This window comes from Lepidochelys olivacea (genome assembly GCF_965140295.1).
Source record: "Lepidochelys olivacea isolate rLepOli2 genome assembly, chromosome: 11".
Lineage (NCBI taxonomy): Eukaryota > Metazoa > Chordata > Testudines > Cheloniidae > Lepidochelys > Lepidochelys olivacea.
The window spans coordinates 18,844,133-18,865,007 of record NC_140421.1 but is presented as its reverse complement, the minus strand read 5'-3'; the positions used below and the strand labels follow the sequence as shown (position 1 = coordinate 18,865,007).

Genomic DNA, 20,875 nt, shown 5'->3' with positions numbered 1-20,875 from the left:
GGGGATGGTGGTGTCTCCTCCTCTATTCTCGGCTTCTGTTTCTCTGCAAGGACTTCTTGAAGAGGACATGGAGGGACCTGAGGTGATGGTGGCTAAGAATCTTATGTGAAGTCACCCTGAAGACTGGGACAATGCAAGGGGCACAAGGCTTCCAAAAATCCCACTGAGGAGGGGCATAAGGAGGAGGAGAAGGAGCAGGGCCTAGGGGTTTTCCTGTTGGCGGATTCCTGGGGTCTTGTCCTCAGGAACACCTCGAAGGAAAGAGGATGGAACGAGTAGACGGTGGAGCCTTAGATGAATATTTCTGAATCAGAGGAATTGTCCTCTTCTGTGTCCGGCGGTGAAGCTGAGGACATCAGTACCTTTGTATGAGGATGAGGATGACTGGGGGTGGGGGAGGATGTTGCTGGTTCTAGCTGGCACATGGGTGCAAGTGGGAAAACCCTCCTGGTAGGGGAGGGAGAGTCCTCCTCATAGGGGACTCATGTTCCTCCAAAGTCTGAGGGCTCTTGTGAGAGAAGAACTTGGATAATACTAGTGAGATGGGGGACTGCTTCTCCGGGTGAAAAATCTCCAGCAGTACTGGGGACAGTACAGATGATCAGTCTGCATGCTCTGTGTGAAGGTAGATGGTACCAGGTGAATAGAAGAGGATTTCTTCAGAGTCTTTAGTCCTTGAGGAGTTGCTCCACTTGGAAGAGTCTGATGCCAGTACTGACTAATCAGTTGTTCAGGGCTGTTTGGCGGTGGGCTTCTAGGTACAAGAAGCCTTTCTTAGTATGCTGATACCTTGGCACCATGACAAGTAGGAGCCTCAGTGGTATCCGCACAAGAATGCGAGGTTTCTTTGTTCACAGATGTAAGAAGGGACTTCTCTCTTCTATCAAGGAGACTGGGGTCTCTTATATTTAGATGTCTTCTGAGAGACTGATGCGGTCCCCTGGCCTCAGCCTGCTGGCAATGGAGGGCTGGGAAGAGTCAGGGCCCCCAGATTTAAGAAGGCGCTCCATGAGCAGCTGTTTTAATCAGTCTTCCCTCAGTTTGAGATCTGCTCTTGAAGCCGGAGCTGATCATGATAGGATGTGAGCCTCTCCAAGGCAATGGAGGAATCTAGAGTGCTTGTCACTGTGGTGAAAGGACCTGTGGCAGATCTGGCAAGGCTTGAGTTCTGGGGTCTTGGGTATAACCCACTGGCTGAGAAGGCCCAAGCAAAAAGCGGGGCCCAACCTTAAAGAAAAAGGGGAACACTCCCTTTCCTCTCCCCTCCACAAAGCACAAACCATGTTAAGTGAAAACAATAATAAAATAAAGGAAAGAAAAAAATCTGTGTTAATTAGACAGACACTACAGAACTCAGTCTTGAGTTGCAGGCAGTTGAGAAGGAACTGGAGTGGCATGGGTCTGCTCCTCCCTCTATACATTTCAGGCAAGGCCCAGTTTAGTTACTAGCAATTAAGATCAATACCACTGTTAAAGCCAAAATGCAGAACTTCAAGCTAAACTGGAAACATACATCAGTTTGTTTAAAATGGCTCCTAAAAATAAGAAGCTAGCAAATTATTTTACTTTCTAGCTATAAAACTGCTCTCTACTTTAGTATCTGAATGATTTCCAATAGTGCCTGAGCAATTTAAAACGTCTTAAAAAACATGTTAAAGTACTTGGGAATTAAAAATCAAAAACCAAACCAAAAAAATGTAAGCCACAATTCTAGGTCATGATGAAAAACAAATACTACTTTGGCCAAAGGACATTCTGCTCTTATGTTGTGCATTTAAAAAAAGCGGGGAAGAGGGAGGACATAAAGGACGGTCATGATTCTTTGCCAAATATTTGTGAAATAAGTATTTTAAAAATAAATATAAATCATTTTGTTTGCATGTTAAAACAGATCTAGCTGAAGGCTATTAAGTCTGACAGGGTGGGTGAGGTAGTATCTTTTATTGGACCACCTTCTGTTGATGAGAGACACAAGCTTTTGAGAATACACAAAGCTGATGAAGAGCTCTGTATAAGCCTGAAAGCTCGTCTCAGTCACCAACAGAAGCTGGTCCAATAAAATATATTACCTCATCCACCTTGTCGCTCTCATATCCTGGGACCAACACGGCTACACTACCACCACCAGCATACAACCAGTAAGTCTGTCTTTCCAATATTCTTCGGAGAGCAAATGACTGCAACTAGGTTTCAGAAGCTTCAGTCACACGATTTTTACCTGAATGTCCTGTGATATTTCAGCTGTGGGAGGCGGTGGAGATTCTTCACACACAGCAAGGCTCCGAACTAGCTTTAACTTTGTATTTGACTAAAGAAAAGTATTTTTAATTAAAAACTAGTCAAAAAAACAAATGTACATCAGAACACCTCACACTGATATTATTCACTCAATTTACTGCCAAATGCATAACGAATTTGCTGGAATATGTATGTTTAATATTGTAAAATAAAGTCAATCATTTTTGAAAGGGAAAAAACAGTCACAGCTTTGAGGTCATCAGATCACCAGAATCATCATCAGAATAATTTCATTTAATAAAAAAATAAAAGCAGCAGCGTTGGAAAGGCATTCCCTCTCTCTAGCAATGAGAAGCCACCAAAAATATAAAGGCAAACCACAAAAGCAGACAACTAGGCAAGACAAAAATCCAAAAGCAAAACAAAAAAGGTTATTGCCAAAAATAAAGGCTATAACTAAACTCAAGGCATTTTTCACAAAGTGACAAGGCTTCATCAAGCATGAAGGACTTCTGTAGCATGCCAGCACACATGTCTACTGTACCTTGGACCTTTTTCCTGTCTGTCCAAAAGACTGGACTGGCTGCTAAATGGTGGGCACAACAAAAAAAGAGTTCATATTAAGCTTCATATTTAGACTGTAGGAGACATTTATTAATGCAAAAATCTGCAGAGTAGAAAGAAAGTAGTTATTTAATAGATTTGATCATCATGTAAGTAAACACACGTGTTTAACCTGACGGTTGTGAGCTATCCCATTTTCCATGGCAAAAATCCCAGGCTTCTCATCTTCTTTCAGCATCTTGCAAAACATGGGTATGGGGGGGGAGGAAAAAAAAACAACTTACCAGTTTTGTACAATTATTTTACTTTATAAAGTCAGGACCAGTTAACAGTCTTCGGCAAGTCCTATGTTTGTAGTTCTCATGGGGCAATTTCTTTGACAACATGACAAGAAAGTAGGTTTTATAATCCTGCTACTGTTCCCTGAAAACTCACCTAGAGCTGTTTACAAGAAGCAGTGCTATTTTGACAAGGGAAAGGAGTAGGAAATGGCCCACTAACCAAGCAATATTTCCTTTCTTCCTTCCTCCTCCCTGAACCCCAGTCAGAAAACCTGACATTTAAAGGAAAAACCGTAAAAAATTGTCTATTTTTATATATAAAATAAAATTAACTTACTACATGTCTCTAGCTATTGCTATGCCTTCTCTTTCTTTCTGGCTTAACTCCACCTTTTCTTTATTCTTTCCTAGAATATATAGGGGTTACCAAACTTCTTCCACAGTGTGCACTACTTAGGGCTTGTCTACAGATAATTTTAGCATCAATTTGTCTGTAGTGGTTTAGAAACAGATGTAGCTAAATCGGTGCAAGCCCCAATGCGGATGCAGTTATACAGGTATAAAGGTGCTTATATTGGTATAGCTTATTGCTGTTTCTGAACTGATATAGTTAAATTGGTACAAAAATTGTGTCCAGGCAAGCCTTTGTACAAATTGTTTTGCAGACTACCTCCCCAACTGCTTATGCGGAAGAGAAATTAATAGACAAGGAGTAACAACATTTTAAAGAAAATACTACAGACCCACTGAAAATTGGAGAATAAAGTATTCAGATTTATTTTATCTCCAACCTACTGTCGTGATGCCATCAACAGAGTACCTAGTGGGGCATCAGTTTGGAATGAGTCTACAAGAGAGGGTAACTTCACTTCATAGACCTAAAAGAAAGGAGTGAGGGTGAAGGAGGTAATTTAAGATACTAGATTTGCTGAAATGCCTCTAATCACATGTACTTGGACATTCAGCAAAAGTAATGTCTGCTCTTCAATTTTTTTTTTTTAAATCACTTTTGCAGATCTTATCTTAAAAGCATCAATAAACTCCCACCCGAGTTTCGAAAAAAAAAGCCTTTTCCCAATGAAGTAGAGTACATCATAACAAAATGAGGACATGTGAAAGGCTTAGAGTATCTCTGAATAATAAGTGTTATCAAGTGTTGCTGTCTCCCCCTGCCCCCACCAAATTAGGCCTTTGTTAAACCTACTAAAGGGGTAGTGCCTTAGTTGGTACAGCTTTTTTAACAGTGTTGAACATGGAAAAATACTTAAGTGTATGCTCAATTCCTGTATTATGGAGCCTCTCTTCTGATTCACTAGAGAATGAATCATGTACCAGGTTGAACAAAACAGTATTTCAGCATAACAGAGAATGATATTTAAAAGAGCCACAGTGCAACTAGAGACCTTAACCATTCATCTACTGATGAAATTGTAATAATCATACCCATATATACTAGAGTAGGGTTGATCATTTGACTGATCCAAAAATAATTGGTCAATTGATCTGTCAAATGTCGAATGGCCAGTTATCTTAAATCACTAATTTATTAGAACACTAACAGAAGAATGAAACTTTGTAGTGTCCAATAGGCTTAGTTGTACACAGAGACTTGTGCCTAATTGCAAAGGACAATTTAACTTAACTTTTTAAGCAATTTAACTTCAACTTAATGGAGTTATTTTAACTCAAATATATGGGAAACAATGAAATGAAGCTCTAAAACATGAAAACATCCAAAAATATCCATAATAAATTAGTATTCTACTATTATTTAACAGTGCGATTAAAACTGTGATTAATCGCAACTGTTTTTTAAAAATTAGTTATTTTGTTGTGTGTTAATCGCATACGTTAACTGTGATTGACAGCCCTAACTAACATCTTTCAGAGTAGCAGCCGTGTTAGTCTGTATTTGCAAAAAGAAAAGGAGTACTTGTGGCACCTTAGAGACTAACCAATTTATTTGAGCATAAGCTTTCTTGAGCTACAGCTCACTTCATCGGATGCATACTGTGGAAACTGCAGAAGACATTATATACACAGAGACCATGAAACAATACCTCCTCCCACCCCACTCTCCTGCTGGTAATAGCTTATCTAAAGTGATCACTCTCCTTACAATGTGTATGATAATCAAGTTGGGCCATTTCCAGCACAAATCCAGGTTCTCATCCTCCACGCCCCCCACACACAAACTCACTCTTCTGCTGGTAATAGCTTATCCAAAGTGACCATTCTCCCTACAATGTGTATGATAATCAAGGTGGGCCATTTCCAGCATGAATCCAAGTTTAACCAGAACGTCGGGGGGGGGGGGGGGGGGGAACAGGAAAAAACAAGGGAAAATAGGCTACCTTGCATAATGACTTAGCCACTCCCAGTCTCTATTTAAGCCTAAATTAATAGTATCCAATTTGCAAATGAATTCCAATTCAGCAGTTTCTCGCTGGAGTCTGGATTTAAAGTTTTTTTGTTTTAAGATAGCGACCTTCATGTCTGTAATTGCGTGACCAGAGAGATTGAAGTGTTCTCCGACTGGTTTATGAATGTTATAATTCTTGACATCTGATTTGTGTCCATTTATTCTTTTACGTATATTTGTTAGAGGTTAATGTAATCAAACAGTTCCTGTCTATGCTGTATTCTGTTAATTCAGAGATCAAAAGGAGATCTTAACATTTAAATGAACTGTAAAAATAGTGATATCACTTTATTAATCTCTTTGAAATGTATAGCAAATCACCTGCACATGGTGGAAAATGGGCAACTGCCTTATGTTAATCCCTGTAGCTAATTACCAGTGATGCTTAGGAAACAGATCTACTTCAAAGTCTCCATGATTGCCCATTGTTCGCCTAAGGACTCCAAGCTGTCAAGAGAAGGCCTGGAACTGTATAAAGGTATCTTGGATCCTGATCCTTTTTATTTCCCTGCTTTATATAGGGAGAAGCTTGAGTCATAAGACTGAGATCTTTGGTCCCATCTGGATCACCCTGAATATGAACACTGGACTATAACCTATGGACTAATTCTGAAAGAACTCTTTGCAACTACAAAGCTCACCATCTCTTCTATGAATCTGATCTCAGAACTGTACTTATGTCTGTATGTATACTCATCTTTTAGCCAATACTCTTTTCTTTTTTAAAAAATTTCAGTTTAGTTAATAAGGATTGGCTGTAAGCGTGTATTTGGGTAAGAGCTGAAATATTCATTAACTTGGGAAGTAATGTGTCCGATCCTTTGGGATTGGTAGAACTTTCTTATATGATGACTAAGACTTTCAGTAATCATCATATTAGACTTGGGTGTCTGGGTGGAGGGCTAAGGCTGGGTTGCTTTAAGGTAACTGTTGTTGGCTTCTTGGTAACCAGTAAAAAGAAAAAGGAGGACTTGTGGCACCTTAGAGACTAACAAATTTATTCGAGCTTAAGCTTTCGTGAGCTACAGCTCACTTCATCGGATGCATACAATGGAAAATAACCAGTAAGGTATTATAGAAACTGTTTTGTTAGGGCTTGGTAAATCTAAGTATTGGCATATCTGGGACTGTCTGCTCCATTCTTTGCAGTTTGCCCTAATTAAGTAACCCCATTGTGGCTCCCCTGGGACCCTAGTCACATATTCATATAAATGTTTATTCTTGAAGAGTCCAGTCAAGGTGCTTAACTTTCTGGTAGTTAATCTCCTCCTCCCTCCGCCCACAAGTGGCATTAGCATATAGTAAACTGAGTTATCAAGACATTTAAGTAAGCACCATGATACTATCAAAAACATAGGCTGCTGTCTGCATCAAGGCATTCTTGTTGGAATATCTAACAATATTTGGCCATAGTCAGATAACCGGACAATTGACCAGCTTGCAAGCCTATACGAGAGAGTCAAGTAATCAAACAAATTCACACAAAACTAGAAATGTTTTCCAGCCTCTGACAATAAGCTTTTATTACATCTGCACATTTACCCATATGTATTCAGGGTCTAAAGGCTCAGCCAAAGAAGTTACACATATGAAACTATAAATCAGTGCTGGGAACACAAAACTACACCCCATAAAACAAGGAGTTCACTAAACTGCATTTTCAAAGACGCCGATAATACCAAAAGAATGACATAGTCCAACATGGAAGTTACCCACAAAACCCAATACAATAAATGCACTCCGTATTTCATTAAGCAGAGTTACAGTAACCAATTACAACTAAATGAAATAGCCAGTGTTAGAAAGCACTTTCTTCATCGTCCAGTTCAAGCCCCTGTATCAAGCATAATTTTAAAAAGTTAAGCAAGTCTCAAGACACTGTGAAATACAACTGTGCACAGAAGGTAACAATTGCCTTAAGTTTCAGGTGGAAACAGCAACATTTTGATATCCAAACGCACAAATACAGATACATTGGTCACCAAAAAATAACTTATCTTGAGAGAGTTACAGTCTGTTTCTCTCTGCTTACGTGAGATTTAACTCAATACATATTACTGTGCTGGGGAGGCAATAAGAATGTACAGGATAATTCTCAGATTGTGGATACGGAAAATAACAGTGCAGATACCACGTTGACGAACAGAACAAATAATAAAAAGGTGAAGAGATCAGTTTAGGTAACAACAGATGGGATTCTCTTATTTGACTAAATATACACATGAATTCTCCATAATCAAACCACAAGACACTGACTAAGGACAGGCCCACACTACAGACTTCTGCAGGCACTGCTGTGTCAGTCAGGGGTATAAAGAAGTGTGCTCTCTGGCTTATCTAGCTGTGCCAGCAGAAGTCTGAAGTGTAGAGACAGCTACACTGGCAAAGCGGTCAGCTTATTTCACTCATGGAGAATGGTTTTACCATACCGGCACAAGCATTTGACTGGCAGAGTATACTAGGACTCCTAAACAAGTAAGGCACTCCTAGTGCAGACACAGGCTAAGACATATCAACACAAGTGACATGCAGTTCACATTATATTCACAAATTTTTAGGCACTTTATTCACAGACATTTCTAATGCACTCAGCACTGTGTTACATGAATGTAGTCATGGGATGGATGGGGAGGGAGAGCAAAAATTGGTCACGAAAGTTACACCACACCACACTGAGGAGCGCTGACCAGGTGGCAAGAATGCATAGGTGGCATTTCTGTCTCATTTATTTAATCACAGACAGCGAAAATGGCTGTGATTTCAGGATTTTATTGATTGATTGATAGATACATGGAGACGCATTTAACAGCATGGAAGATGGAGCCCTGAGATTAGTCTAGAAGAAAAGGCTTCACCCCTTCCCCCGCCCCCCCAACAAACAAAAGTCAGAGGTAGAAAATGAAGGAAGGAGAAACAAGGGGGTATTTAAGGCACCCAGGGATGGAGGTTGTGGAATTTGTGTTGGAGAGAAGGGATGAAGTCCAGGTACAGAAAGAGATATTTGTTTAAAAATTAGATTTCTAAAATTTCATCTAATTCTGTCAAGAAACTGAGAAATCTACATAGTCACTGAAACCCCAAAATGTAATTATAAATCTTTCACACAAAATTTGTCTTGTCTATTTTATATAATGCATGTTTAAGTGCCCTAGCTCCATACCTCGCACAAGCTCTCCCTCCACCACTTGCACTGCTTCCTTTCCACTACCTCTCTCACCAGTTTCCCCAATGAGGCTATCCCCCTCCCCAATCTGAAATAGACAGCGAGAGCCTTCCATTCCCATTTTTTCTTTGTTAGTGCCAGCGTGGGTTTTTACGTTACTTCTGTGATTGATTATTCACAGGGTAATATCACATTCACTAATTAACAATTATTTTTAATGCATGGATGACAGTGTATTTATGATTGCAGCCCACGTACAACATAAAAACCTTAAGATACATTAAAACAGGCTGTTTCATGCAGTAAAAATCTATAAGCCAACATGAATGATTCCTGGTAATCATTTTTCAAAAAATGGTTAAAAATGCCATATGTTCTAACCGATAGACTACAAGGTGGATTCAAGCAAAAATCTTGTGATAACTTATGCGCTATTTAGGGCAGAGAGAGTCTCTCTTTTTTGGAAAGCAGAATGCTCTAGTGCTACCACATTTTTAATAAATATTAAAATAATTACTACTATTATTATGGTGCATATTGTAGGATTGCTACAGTGTAACGGAGAACAGAACAATCAAGTTTTCAGGCAACTCATAAAATGTGTTAATAGCATCTTTTGACAAAATATACTATTCCTCAAAATAATTGTGCATACAATATTTTTACTGTATAGACTCATGTCCCTATTAGTTCACTCACTGACCAATAAGAAATTAGAATACCCAAGCACAATATCCTAATGGATTCTTTCTGTAAAACTACTGTGAGGCACGTAAGTGCCTCACATTTCAAAGCCTGTTTAAAAACAACTTGAGGGTCATGAGAGAAAAACTAGACAACTTTAAAAGGTGATTGTCCTTCCCAAATTACAAACTTAAGGCTTCACTATGCTAAATCCTTACAATCATGGGTGGGCCCCTTCTACAACATAAGTAAATGGGTATATATTGGAGCAGCCAATTTGCTATGGGCTCTACTAAAAAGAGGAGAACTTAATTCCTGCCCTTCAACTAAACAGATGAACTAAACAATGGCTTTATCACAAGCCATGGAGTAAATTAATTTTAATTTTTTAAAAAATAAATAAATACATACATACATACAAGTGTAACATGATTTTGCTGGCAGATTAATTTTGTAGGCTGAGCAGAGAAGAGGATTTTAAGAATGGATTTGAATGGACTGAGACTACTTGCTCCTCCAGGATAAGGCGCAAATTCTAGGCCAAGAGGCCAGTATGATGGAAGGAACAAAGAATACCACGTAATTTATGTCGCTCAGGGTTGTGAATCAATCAGCCACCCCCCTGAGCGACATAAGTTACACTAAAAAGAAAAGGAGTACCTGTGGCACCTTAGAGACTAACCAATTTATTTGAGCATAAGCTTTCGTGAGCTACAGCTCACTTCCTCGGATACATATGAGGAAGTGAGCTGTAGCTCACGAAAGCTTATGCTCAGATAAATTGGTTAGTCTCTAAGGTGCCACAAGTACTCCTTTTCTTTTTACAAATAAAAACACGGCTGTTACTCTGAAATAAGTTACACTGACCTAAGCGCAGGTATGGACAGCACTATGTTGCTATGGGGGGGGGGAGCTTCTCCCATCTACATAGTTACTGCTGATCATTGCGGGTGGATTAATTAAAGTCGACAGGAGAACTCTCTCCTGTCAGCTTAGCATGGCTACACTAGAGATCTTACAGCAGCTCAGCTGCATCCAAGCAGTCTGAATGCTTTGGGAGAGTTGCAGGAGCAGTTGAAGGCAAAGGGTATGAAGGGATAAGGGCAGCAAATGACCAACAGTAAAAAAAAAAAAAAAACCAATGTAGCAATGGATCCAAAACGGTCTTCTCCAGTGATTTTCACTACATTTGATTAATTTATTCATACACTACTTGAGAAGACAGGCAACACAATTCAAGCAATATATACCTTGAGGAGACTAATGAGTCACTTTTCTTATTCAAACTGTGCTTGAAGTGCAAATAAATTAGTTGTCACACTGCAACTCACATGTTCTGGTATTGGGATCCCTACTGTCATGGATATTTAGTTTCAAAATGTCACCACTGGCTTCTAGAATTGGGAAGAGTCAATTTCACTACATTAGGGAAGGAAGGGAGCAAAGAAACGTGAGTGTAGAGAGTGCATTAAAGTAATCACTATTCTTCATGCAATAATATTCTGGCTACTTTACCTAATAATGGGTGGTTGATGGGAGTTGTGGAAGAAGTTTTCAAGGGAACAAGTGTGATGCTGTGAGAGGACTGACTCTCCCCAGCAGTGGTATATTCCTCATGAAAGGTTGCTTTCTGTGCTGTCCAGCACAGGAGCAGGAGCACCAACTAACTGATTGGACATGAAAGCCACACCTTTCAGAGCTAGGTCTGGAAACCTAGCCAAAGGGATTTAATTTTATCAAGCTGCTGCTGGAGTGTGTAAAATGAACCTAACTTAGAAAGAAAAGGAGTACTTGAGGCACCTTAGAGACTAACAAATTTATTTGAGAATAAGCTCACAAAAGCTTATGCTCAAATAAATTGGTTAGTCTCTAAGGTGCCACAAGTACTCCTTTTCTTTTAGCGAATACAGACTAACACGGCTGCTACTCTGAATCCTAATTTAGGAGAGAAATTCTTTTACAGGTGTTATCTAGAAAAAGCTCTGAAGTTCTGTATTTGCTAAACAAAATAAGAGAACTAAAAAGTGAACCTATTTCTAATCAACATTTGACTAAAAACTACTTTGCAAAACTCAGAGTATGTCTCAGTTGACTCTCTCACCAAATAATTTCTCTGGTTAGTCTTCATCTGCACTTGAATGTACAGTAAACATATATGTTGCATCTCACCTCCTATCATTTTAGAATGTAAGCTCTTCAGGACAGTGACCATTTCTTTGAATACAACTGTTCAGTACCTAGCACCACAAAACCCTGATTGTGATTGTCGTCTGTGGACACTACACTTAATATCAATATTAAACATTAACTAGCAAGGCTGTAATGTTGTATGGAGCAGGGACTTTTTGCTGTGCATTTGTATACTACCTAGTATGACAGGTACTAAGTCTCCAGCCTAAGTCCATGACAAGGCTTCTAGGGACTACAGAAATACAAATAGATTGTCTTTGGCGCACACGAGGGGACATGTGGCTTTTCATTTGCCTAGACTAGGACCTGAACGTGCAGAGCAGCTTGTTTTGAGATATTTTACCTATCATTTGAATTTCAAACACCACTTCTCAAGACTAAAAGTATGCTGTGGTAAGAAAGGAATATTTACCATTCACTCTACTGCCTGCGTGTTTAATTTTGTTTATTTTTAAAAGAGATTTATTTCTCTCAGATCCCCACTGGGTATCTGATTAGGCAAACCAGCATAGCAATGATAGCAGCTAGCGATTTGTTTGGCTAGTGTTGGGCCAATTTACTAGTAGTGGCTTATATTACTCATGTTCTACATGGGAGATGAAGGGTATCCAATTGGTTTGGTTTTTTAAAATGTTATTTTTTCTTGCTACCTCCATGCCCCAACTCTGGATTCAGTCTTGATGAAGCAAAATGGATATTAAACTCAAATTAAAGTGTGTCACAGCATTATTACTATAGTCTTGTACAGGGCCTGTATGAGAGCACCTTGCACAGTTGAACCAGACACCAGAGCTTCCTTCACCCAGAATAATCTTCAAGAGAAGATTTTTGTTTTGTTGAATTATGGAGTTTTTAAAAACATGTATTTTCTCAGCCTAAATAAAACTGAATGCCAGGACCTATTCACAACTTTTAGCACTACAACTGTGAATCAGAATACCTGGGAAACAGCTTAAAAAGAAACAAACATCAATGGTAACTTCACCACAAAGTAAATGCTCAACTGAATAATGTCTATACTGACAATGGGGAAATAAAAACAAAATAAAGATGTTGCCTCGTCCCTCTACAACATGGAAAACTCAACTTCCTGCAACAAGTTCAAATGAGCTCAAAAGGAAATACTACTACAGATAAAAGGCTAGGGTGTTTTTCCTCCAGTGAGAAACTCGCAGTTTGCCTCTAACCTATTCAAAAATAGCTGACCATTAAGCATGCGTATTGATAGAAATAGGAGTTAGAGGGGGTGGTAGAGGAGATTTTATCCTCCAGATTCACCAAAACTGATGAAGGTTGCTTGGCCTTTACTTATTACATTTTTCCTAGTCAATCGCAAGGCGTAGTGGCAGAGAAAGAGAAAGAACTGTGTTTACCATAATATACTGATGAAAAATAAGGAGAGAGACTTCTTACCGGCATATCATTTTTGTTGTCTGTACAACTTTCATCCTTTTCTACTTGAATCTGCTCATGGCTTCTTGATTTTATAAGGTTTTCGACTGGGGTTGTGTCTTTAAATTCTGCCTCTGAACCATTCATTGTATCAGTTTCATCATTTAGAGTAACAGTATCAGACATCCTCATTAGAGAAGGTTACTTTAAAATTCTACAGGAAATAAGGAACCTTTAAGAGGAGAAAGAAAAAGTATGTATATTTACTCTATTGAGCTGAAATTTTATACTAATTCAAAAAGATTTACACACACACACACACACACACACACACAGAGTACTTTCAACAGACTTTGCCACCAAAAGGACATTTTCCCCACCAATTTATTTTTTTCCCCACTCATGTCTTGGGTCATCATGAACGAGCATTCATTTTAGTTCTATCACCTTAATCCAGATGCATGCTACAGGTGCACATTACAAAAGAAAAAAGGCATGAACTAAAAGTTTATTCTAGTATATCATGGTAGACCCTTGACTAACTCCCTGTATATATCTTATACATCAGCGTTTTCATATACACCACCAGGTTTCAGTTCTAATATAAGAAATTGAAGTTCCTCTAATTCAAAGACAGAATGTTGATTTGAAAAACTATAGGGAACTGGTCTGGTGGGTCAGTAAGCCAACAAAATGAACTACCGTGCAAGATTCACAAACTGAATGAAAACTTCCATATTGTCTGTTTCCCAGTCAACTACAGTCGACAAGAACAATTGTAGATATGACATTACATGTCAAAGGTAATGAAACTGGTCACTGCAAATTTCTTAATTACCAGAAACAGAGACAGCATTGATGATTACAATGGTGGAGAAACAGTACATTAGATGATGATGTACAAGAATAATATAAACATTCCATAGTTCAAATAAATATCTGAAGTCACCATCCTACCCGAGTCACAACTTCTTGCAATGCCAGTTGTCAGGAATGTATGAAAACAATAAATCTACACTTCATCCAAAACAAAACAACCCCCCCCCACAACCCGCCCCACCCCCAAAAAAAAACCAAACACCCCTCCACACACACACAATCACCCTAGGTAGAATGAACTTAAATTTAAAACATTGATTTTATTTTTACATTTGACAGGTTTTAATTAAAAATAGAAAAATCTAGAGCACAGTTTATGTCAGTCACATCCAATACTTGTTCCTTATTACCTGATGTATCCTACAGATTTGGAATTGTGGTCTCCCACAAAAATAAAATAAAATAATCCAACGGTCCTTTTCACAGTCGTCAACCAAGATGTCAGTTGTAATGAACCATCTGGAATATGGCAGGAGGAGTCCCATGTCCTTGTCACCAGTGTAGAATCTTGGACTGAACTATACTGTCTTGGATCAAGAATACCATCCCTTTTAGATGCCTAAAACAGTAAAAACAGTTCCACTGATAACTTCCATTAATGAAAATCTGGAATATTTCTTGTAAAACTAAAAACCAAACAAAGTTAGCATTTTTCATTTCCATTCAATTTTGTCATTTTTGTTCTACTTATTTAAACTGGAAGAAGCTGTAATGTTTTTTACCAATTTGTAAGCAATTCCCAAAGTACAAATTAATAAGTAGTTATAATAAACATATCAGTATGTCTAGTTACATCAGGACAAAGTAACGTCCCTAAGGCACATAGCTATTTTCTGGAATTGGGCTGTAATAAAGAATTCTTTCAAATATAAATATAAAACTTGGAAAAAAAATAAATAAATAGTTACTGGCAGTTGAAACTCATACAATTCTTGGCAGGATTATTCCTGTAAAAGCACCATATGCAATTCATATTACAAGGCCACATCATCCTTCACGGATCCACCCCAGGTACCTTCTACATGCTTCCCAAGATACACAAACAAGTGAACGCAGACAGACATCATATTTCACCATAACACTCTTACTGAAGGAATATCAGGACTCTAAAAGCCATCCTATAACCACTCAAGCCAGTTTCCTCCAGGACACAACTCACTTCCTCCCACAGAATGCCATCTTTGCCCCCATGGACATCATCTCCCTACACATCAGTGTCCCTCACAAAGATGGCATCACTGCCTGCCTCAAACATTTACCACAAATATCTACCATAAAACAAGACAATGGACAACACTCAAATATCTACCACAAATGTATCACCAAACTCATCCATTTCATCCTCACCCTTAACAACTTTACATTCAACAACAAACACTTTGTCCATACTATGGGAACAGCCATGGGTACTAGTATGGCTCCCTGATTTATCAACCTTTTCATAAGCCACATTTGGAAAAATGTGCCACTAACTCAATGATATACCTGACATATATCAATGATACTTTCATCCTCTAGACAGAGGACCAAAAACTCCCTCATCATCCATCAAACTTTCTCTAGAACACTCCCACATAAGCAGCAACTTCCCAGACACCACAATCAGTTTCAACAATAGAACTGTACAGACAACTACTGTATATACAAGAAACCCACCACCAGAGTTGATTTGATTTAAATCATTGGTCAGGAAGACTCGATTTAATCATGGTTTTCTACATAAAAGTGCATTCTTATTGGTTGTTATAGACCTTAATACATATTCTTCACAACTCCTAGATAGATGTAGGTTTCATTTTTAGAAGGTACAACACTATACATTTTTAAACAGTGATTTATTTTGAGAACTTGTCAGATTAATTTTATAGCTATATCAGAAAATGAATGATTGTTTGGTTATTTCATTTACCAAAAGGTAATTGAAGCAGATATTTATGAAGTCATTGGGAGGTGAACTATCTCCAATTCAACAGATTAATCATTAATATTTTGAGGATTTTCCTGATATGCTGTATTAGGAGGACACCACCACCATTTAAATTTATTTACACTAAAACAACAATGTTAAGTATTCTGGATTTTTTTCTTCATTAGGAAACGTATTTTAACAAAAAACAAGCAAATGCCCCTCACTTCTCACATTTATCTCCAGACTTTATTTAAATCTGATTTTTTTTTTTATAAAAATGCTTTGAGAAAAAACCTGATTTTTTAATTTTTTTGAAATCATTGATTTTTATCCATCCTGATCACCACACTTTCCTCCACAGATGCATCTATCACCCCAAACACACCAAGAAATTTTTACAGTCAGGCATTCAGACACCATAGAACATCCTCCGAGAAGAAAATCTGGGATATATGCTTAAAACCGCCTTCACCAAACAAGGACACTCCACCAGAAAAGTAGATCACATTATGGGTTGGGCGACCCAAATATTCTGAGACAACCTGCTTCAATACAGGAAGAAAAACAAACAAAACAAACAAAAAACCCAACATACTCTCAAGTTGTCACTTACCAGCCCACACTGGAACTCAAACAGCTTATCAAACAATTACAACCCATAGTTAATGGGGACCATAGCCTCAAAAATCTTTCCCGAACACCTTCTTCTGGCCTTCAAAACACCCCACCACCAGCAGAAGCAAGCTTTCCACAGACCAGGATATATCAACTCAAAGCGGCACCAGACTCTGCCGAACAGATGCAAAACCTGCAGATATATGTCCACTGCGACGATGATCAATACTCCTCCACCATACATCTTTCAGGATCCATGCGTCCTATCCTGCTCATCACAACATGGGGTATACATCAACCAGTGCATTAAATGACCCAACAACCATCTGTGAGTGAAATCAGACAACCACTGAACTCTCGTATGAATTCACACAAACATGATAAAAAACAAAAACACCCTATCACCTGTGGGTGAACATGTTTCACAAAAAACATTTATTCCATATCTGACCTCTCAGTCCTCGTCCTCAAAGGAAACCTGCACAACCCCCCTTCAGAGAACGAGCCTGGGAGATTAAATTCATAACTCTACTAGGCACTAAAAATCAGACTCAATAGAGACACCGGTTTTATGTCTCTCTACAGCAATCTGTAAACCCACTAAACCCCCTTTTTTGTCTTATGACTGCATAGGTGAATTATGCACTTCATCTTGAACGGTCCCTTGTAACATATGTTAACTCCTTATGCTTAACAATCTGTTCCACCTTTATTTAGCTGCAATACACTGAGCACCTTTCCCAGACCTGAAGAAGAGCTCTGTGGAGCTCAAAAGCTTGTCTCTCTCATCAACAGAAGTTGGGTAAATAAAATATATGACTTCACCCACCTTGTACTTTGGCTACAAGAGACGTTGTTTTGTTCAATACAAAGTAATTGAACTCTGGCCAGGATTTACAAATCCTAGAGAACTGTTGCTCTATCATCTCTCTTTCTAGAAGTTCTCATCAAGAAAAACAGCAGTTTTTAAATTTGAAATAGTAAGTACAACAAAACCTCCAGCACCAAATCAAAATATAATCCACAAACATGATAGAGAACGAAGCATTCAAATAATGAAAAGATAATCATCTCAACAATTCAGCTGAATGATTCAACTGTGATGCCATAAGCATGTGATAAGTGTATTTTAAAAAAAAAATCAGTTATTTAAGAAAATGAGGATATCAGGTTTGTGTTAGATGGAGGCAAATCTGGCTCTGTAATGAGAAACAGTAGACAAGTTTGTTGAATAGTTATAAATACAAATTTATTCAAAAGAACTGAAAAAACAGTTAGAGAATTATCTTTGGAATCATGTGATTTAAGAGTCATTCCATGCTGAGGGCCAAATCCTGCAAGAGGCTAAATACATTTAGACAGACATTGAGCACCCATGGCACAATAGGATGAGGTCGCATTTAGCATCTTGCAACATCAGGGAATTCGACAATGAAACATATTTCAAGATGTGCAAAGCAAATCTTGGTGGTTTCATAACCTATGATGAAAAGTTATGTTATGGTACACTATTATCTGTGTTCTGAAAAACAAAACAAAAAACTGTGTAGATCTAACACCATCACAAAAAAATAAAATGTACCCTAATGCAATGGAAAGGGAGCACCTGAACAATATATTGACTTTTCATAATACTCGGGGGAAAAAATCCACACCATATTTTTAAGGAAGACATATAAATAAGAAGATAAGTGGGGTTATAATAAAAGGAAGCAAAGGTTGTGGGCCTAGTAGATTTATCCTGTTAGACAATGGATCCTTTGCGTCCTTCTAATTACAAATCTTAATAAATAATCAAATAAATAATACCTTCTTATACTTATCATATACACTTACATATACTGGACTCTTTTTACCCATTACAAGTGCAGCCAAAATTTGGTCTAGAAGGCAATAGCTCTTAAACAATACATAGCAACACATCATGGTACTTTAGTACAAGAAATGAAAAACACTGTACCAATAGAAACTATGGAGATAGAAATAAATCTCCAAGGCACTGCAATTAACATCCTCTCTCTCACAAAAAGTGGTAACAGATCTTTATTTATCACCAGTGGTCAGGAACTTGGTTTTACATATCATCTGAAAGACAGCACAATGCCCCATAATGTTACAACTGAAGCATTTCCTCAGAGGGAGGAGCACAATGAATTGAATCAACAGCACAACAAGCTGCAGAACCAAGGATTACACGCAGGCATGACCAAATCTGATCACACTTAGTTTATGAAATTTGATGAGATATGCAGTCCGAGGTGATATGTACATATTAAGCCACTACGATCCATGTATTAAATGTACTTTACATTTTAGTCAGGACTCCAAGACATAGTGCCCCATGTTAAAAGAAAAGGAGTACTTGTGGCACCTTAGAGACTAACCAATTTATTTGAGCATGAGCTTTCGTGAGCTACAGCTCACTTCATCGGATGCATACCGTGGAAACTGCAGCAGACTTTATATACACACAGAGATCATGAAACAATACCTCCTCCCACTCCACTGTCCTGCTGGTAATAGCTTATCTAAAGTGATCATCAAGGTGGGCCATTTCCAGCACAAATCCAGGTTTTCTCACCCTCTACCCCCCCATGCACAAACTCACTCTCCTGCTGGTAATAGCCCATCCAAAGTGACAACTCTCTACACAATGTGCATGATAATCAAGGTGGGCCATGTCCAGCACAAATCCAGGCTCTCTCACACACCCCCTTTTCCCGGGGACACACACATACACACACAAACTCTCTCTCCTGCTGGCAGTAGCTCATCCAAACTGACCACTCTCCAAGTTTAACTAGAACATCCTGGCGGGGGGGGGGTAGGAAAATACAAGGGGAAATAGGCTACTTTGCATAATGACTTAGCGACTCCCAGTCTCTATTTAAGCCTAAATTAATAGTATCCAATTTGCAAATGAATTCCAATTCAGCAGTTTCTCGCTGGAGTCTGGATTTAAAGTTTTTTTGTTTTAAGATAGCGACCTTCATGTCTGTGATTGCGTGACCAGAGAGATTGAAGTGTTCTCCGACTGGTTTATGAATGTTATAATTCTTGACATCTGATTTGTGTCCATTTATTCTTTTACGTAGAGACTGTCCAGTTTGACCAATGTAAATGGCAGAGGGGCACTGCTGGCACATGATGGCATATATCACATTGGTGGATGTGCAGGTGAACGAGCCTCTGATAGTGTGGCTGATGTTATTAGGCTCTGTGATGGTGTCCCCTGAATAGATATGTGGACACAGTTGGCAACGGGCTTTGTTGCAAGGATAAGTTCCTGGGTTAGTGGTTAACACCAACCTGGCCACTATGGATGTAGAAGCCCTACACCAACATTCCACACAAAGATGGACTACAAGCCGTCAAGAACACTATCCCTGATAACGTCACAGCTAACCTGGTGGCTGAACTTTGTGACTTTGTCCTTACCCATAACTATTTTACATTTGGGGACAATGTATACCTTCAGATCAGCGGCACTGCTATGGGTACCCGCATGGCTCCACAGTATGCCAACATTTTTATGGCTGATTTAGAACAACGCTTCCTCAGCTCTCGTCCCCTAAAGCCCCTACTCTACTTGCGCTATATTGATGACATCTTCATCATCTGGACCCATGGAAAAGAAGCCCTTGAGGAATTCCACCATGATTTCAACAATTTCCATCCCACCATCAACCTCAGCCTGGTCCAGTCCACACAAGAGATCCACTTCCTGGACACTACAGTGCTAATAAGCAATGGTCACATAAACACCACCCTATACCGGAAACCTACTGACCGCTATTCCTACCTACATGCCTCCAGCTTTCACTCTGACCACACCACACGATCCATCGTCTACAGCCAAGTTCTGCGATACAACCGCATTTGCTCCAACCCCTCAGACAGAGACAAACACCTACAAGATCTCTATCAAGCATTCTTACAACTACAATACCCACCTGCGGAAGTGAAGAAACAATTCCCAGAAGTTACCTACTACAGGACAGGCCTAACAAAGAAAATAACAGAAGAACGCCACTGGCCGTCACCTTCAGCCCCCAACTAAAACCCCTCCAACGCATTATTAAGGATCTACAACCTATCCTAAAGGATGACCCAACACTCTCACAAATCTTGGGAGACAGGCCAGTCCTTGCCTACAGACAGCCCCGCAACCTGAAGCAAATACTCACCAACAACCACATACCACACAACAGAACCACTAACCCAGGAACTTATCCTTGCAACAAAGCCCGTTGCCAACTGTGCCCACATATCTAAAAACAAAAAAACTTCAAATCCAGACTCCAGCGAGAAACTGCTGAATTGGAATTCATTTGCAAATTGGATACTATTAATTTAGGCTTAAATAGAGACTGGGAGTGGCTAAGTCATTATGCAAAGTAGCCTATTTCCCCTTGTATTTTCCTACCCCCCCCCCCAGGATGTTCTGGTTAAACTTGGAGAGTGGTCAGTTTGGATGAGCTATTGCCAGCAGGAGAGTGAGTTTGTGTGTGTGTGTGTGTGTGTGTGTGTGTGTGTGT

At 39.0% G+C, this 20,875-nt stretch overlaps 1 protein-coding gene across 8 annotated transcripts in view; it reads right to left on the bottom strand.

The window, feature by feature from the left end:
• Positions 1 to 20,875, bottom strand: part of R3HDM1 (R3H domain containing 1) — a 163,914-nt gene that overhangs the window by 87,865 nt on the left and 55,174 nt on the right. For 4 of the 8 annotated variants that reach the window (XM_084643965.1, XM_084643968.1, XM_084643970.1 and 1 more), the window contains exons 1-4: positions 14,164 to 14,299; positions 12,956 to 13,166; positions 2,783 to 2,824; positions 2,219 to 2,308 (exon numbers count right to left, since the gene is read on the bottom strand). The exons of 1 other annotated variant lie outside the window; for it this stretch is intronic. In XM_084643965.1, coding sequence (XP_084500091.1) covers positions 2,219 to 2,308; positions 2,783 to 2,824; positions 12,956 to 13,126 — 303 coding nt within the window. In that variant the 5' untranslated portion in view covers positions 13,127 to 13,166; positions 14,164 to 14,299. Of the gene's footprint in view, positions 1 to 2,218; positions 2,309 to 2,782; positions 2,825 to 12,955; positions 13,167 to 14,163; positions 14,300 to 20,875 lie in introns of those variants that run through there. 3 more of the 8 variants (XM_084643969.1, XM_084643972.1, XM_084643967.1) reach the window with 2 other exon arrangements.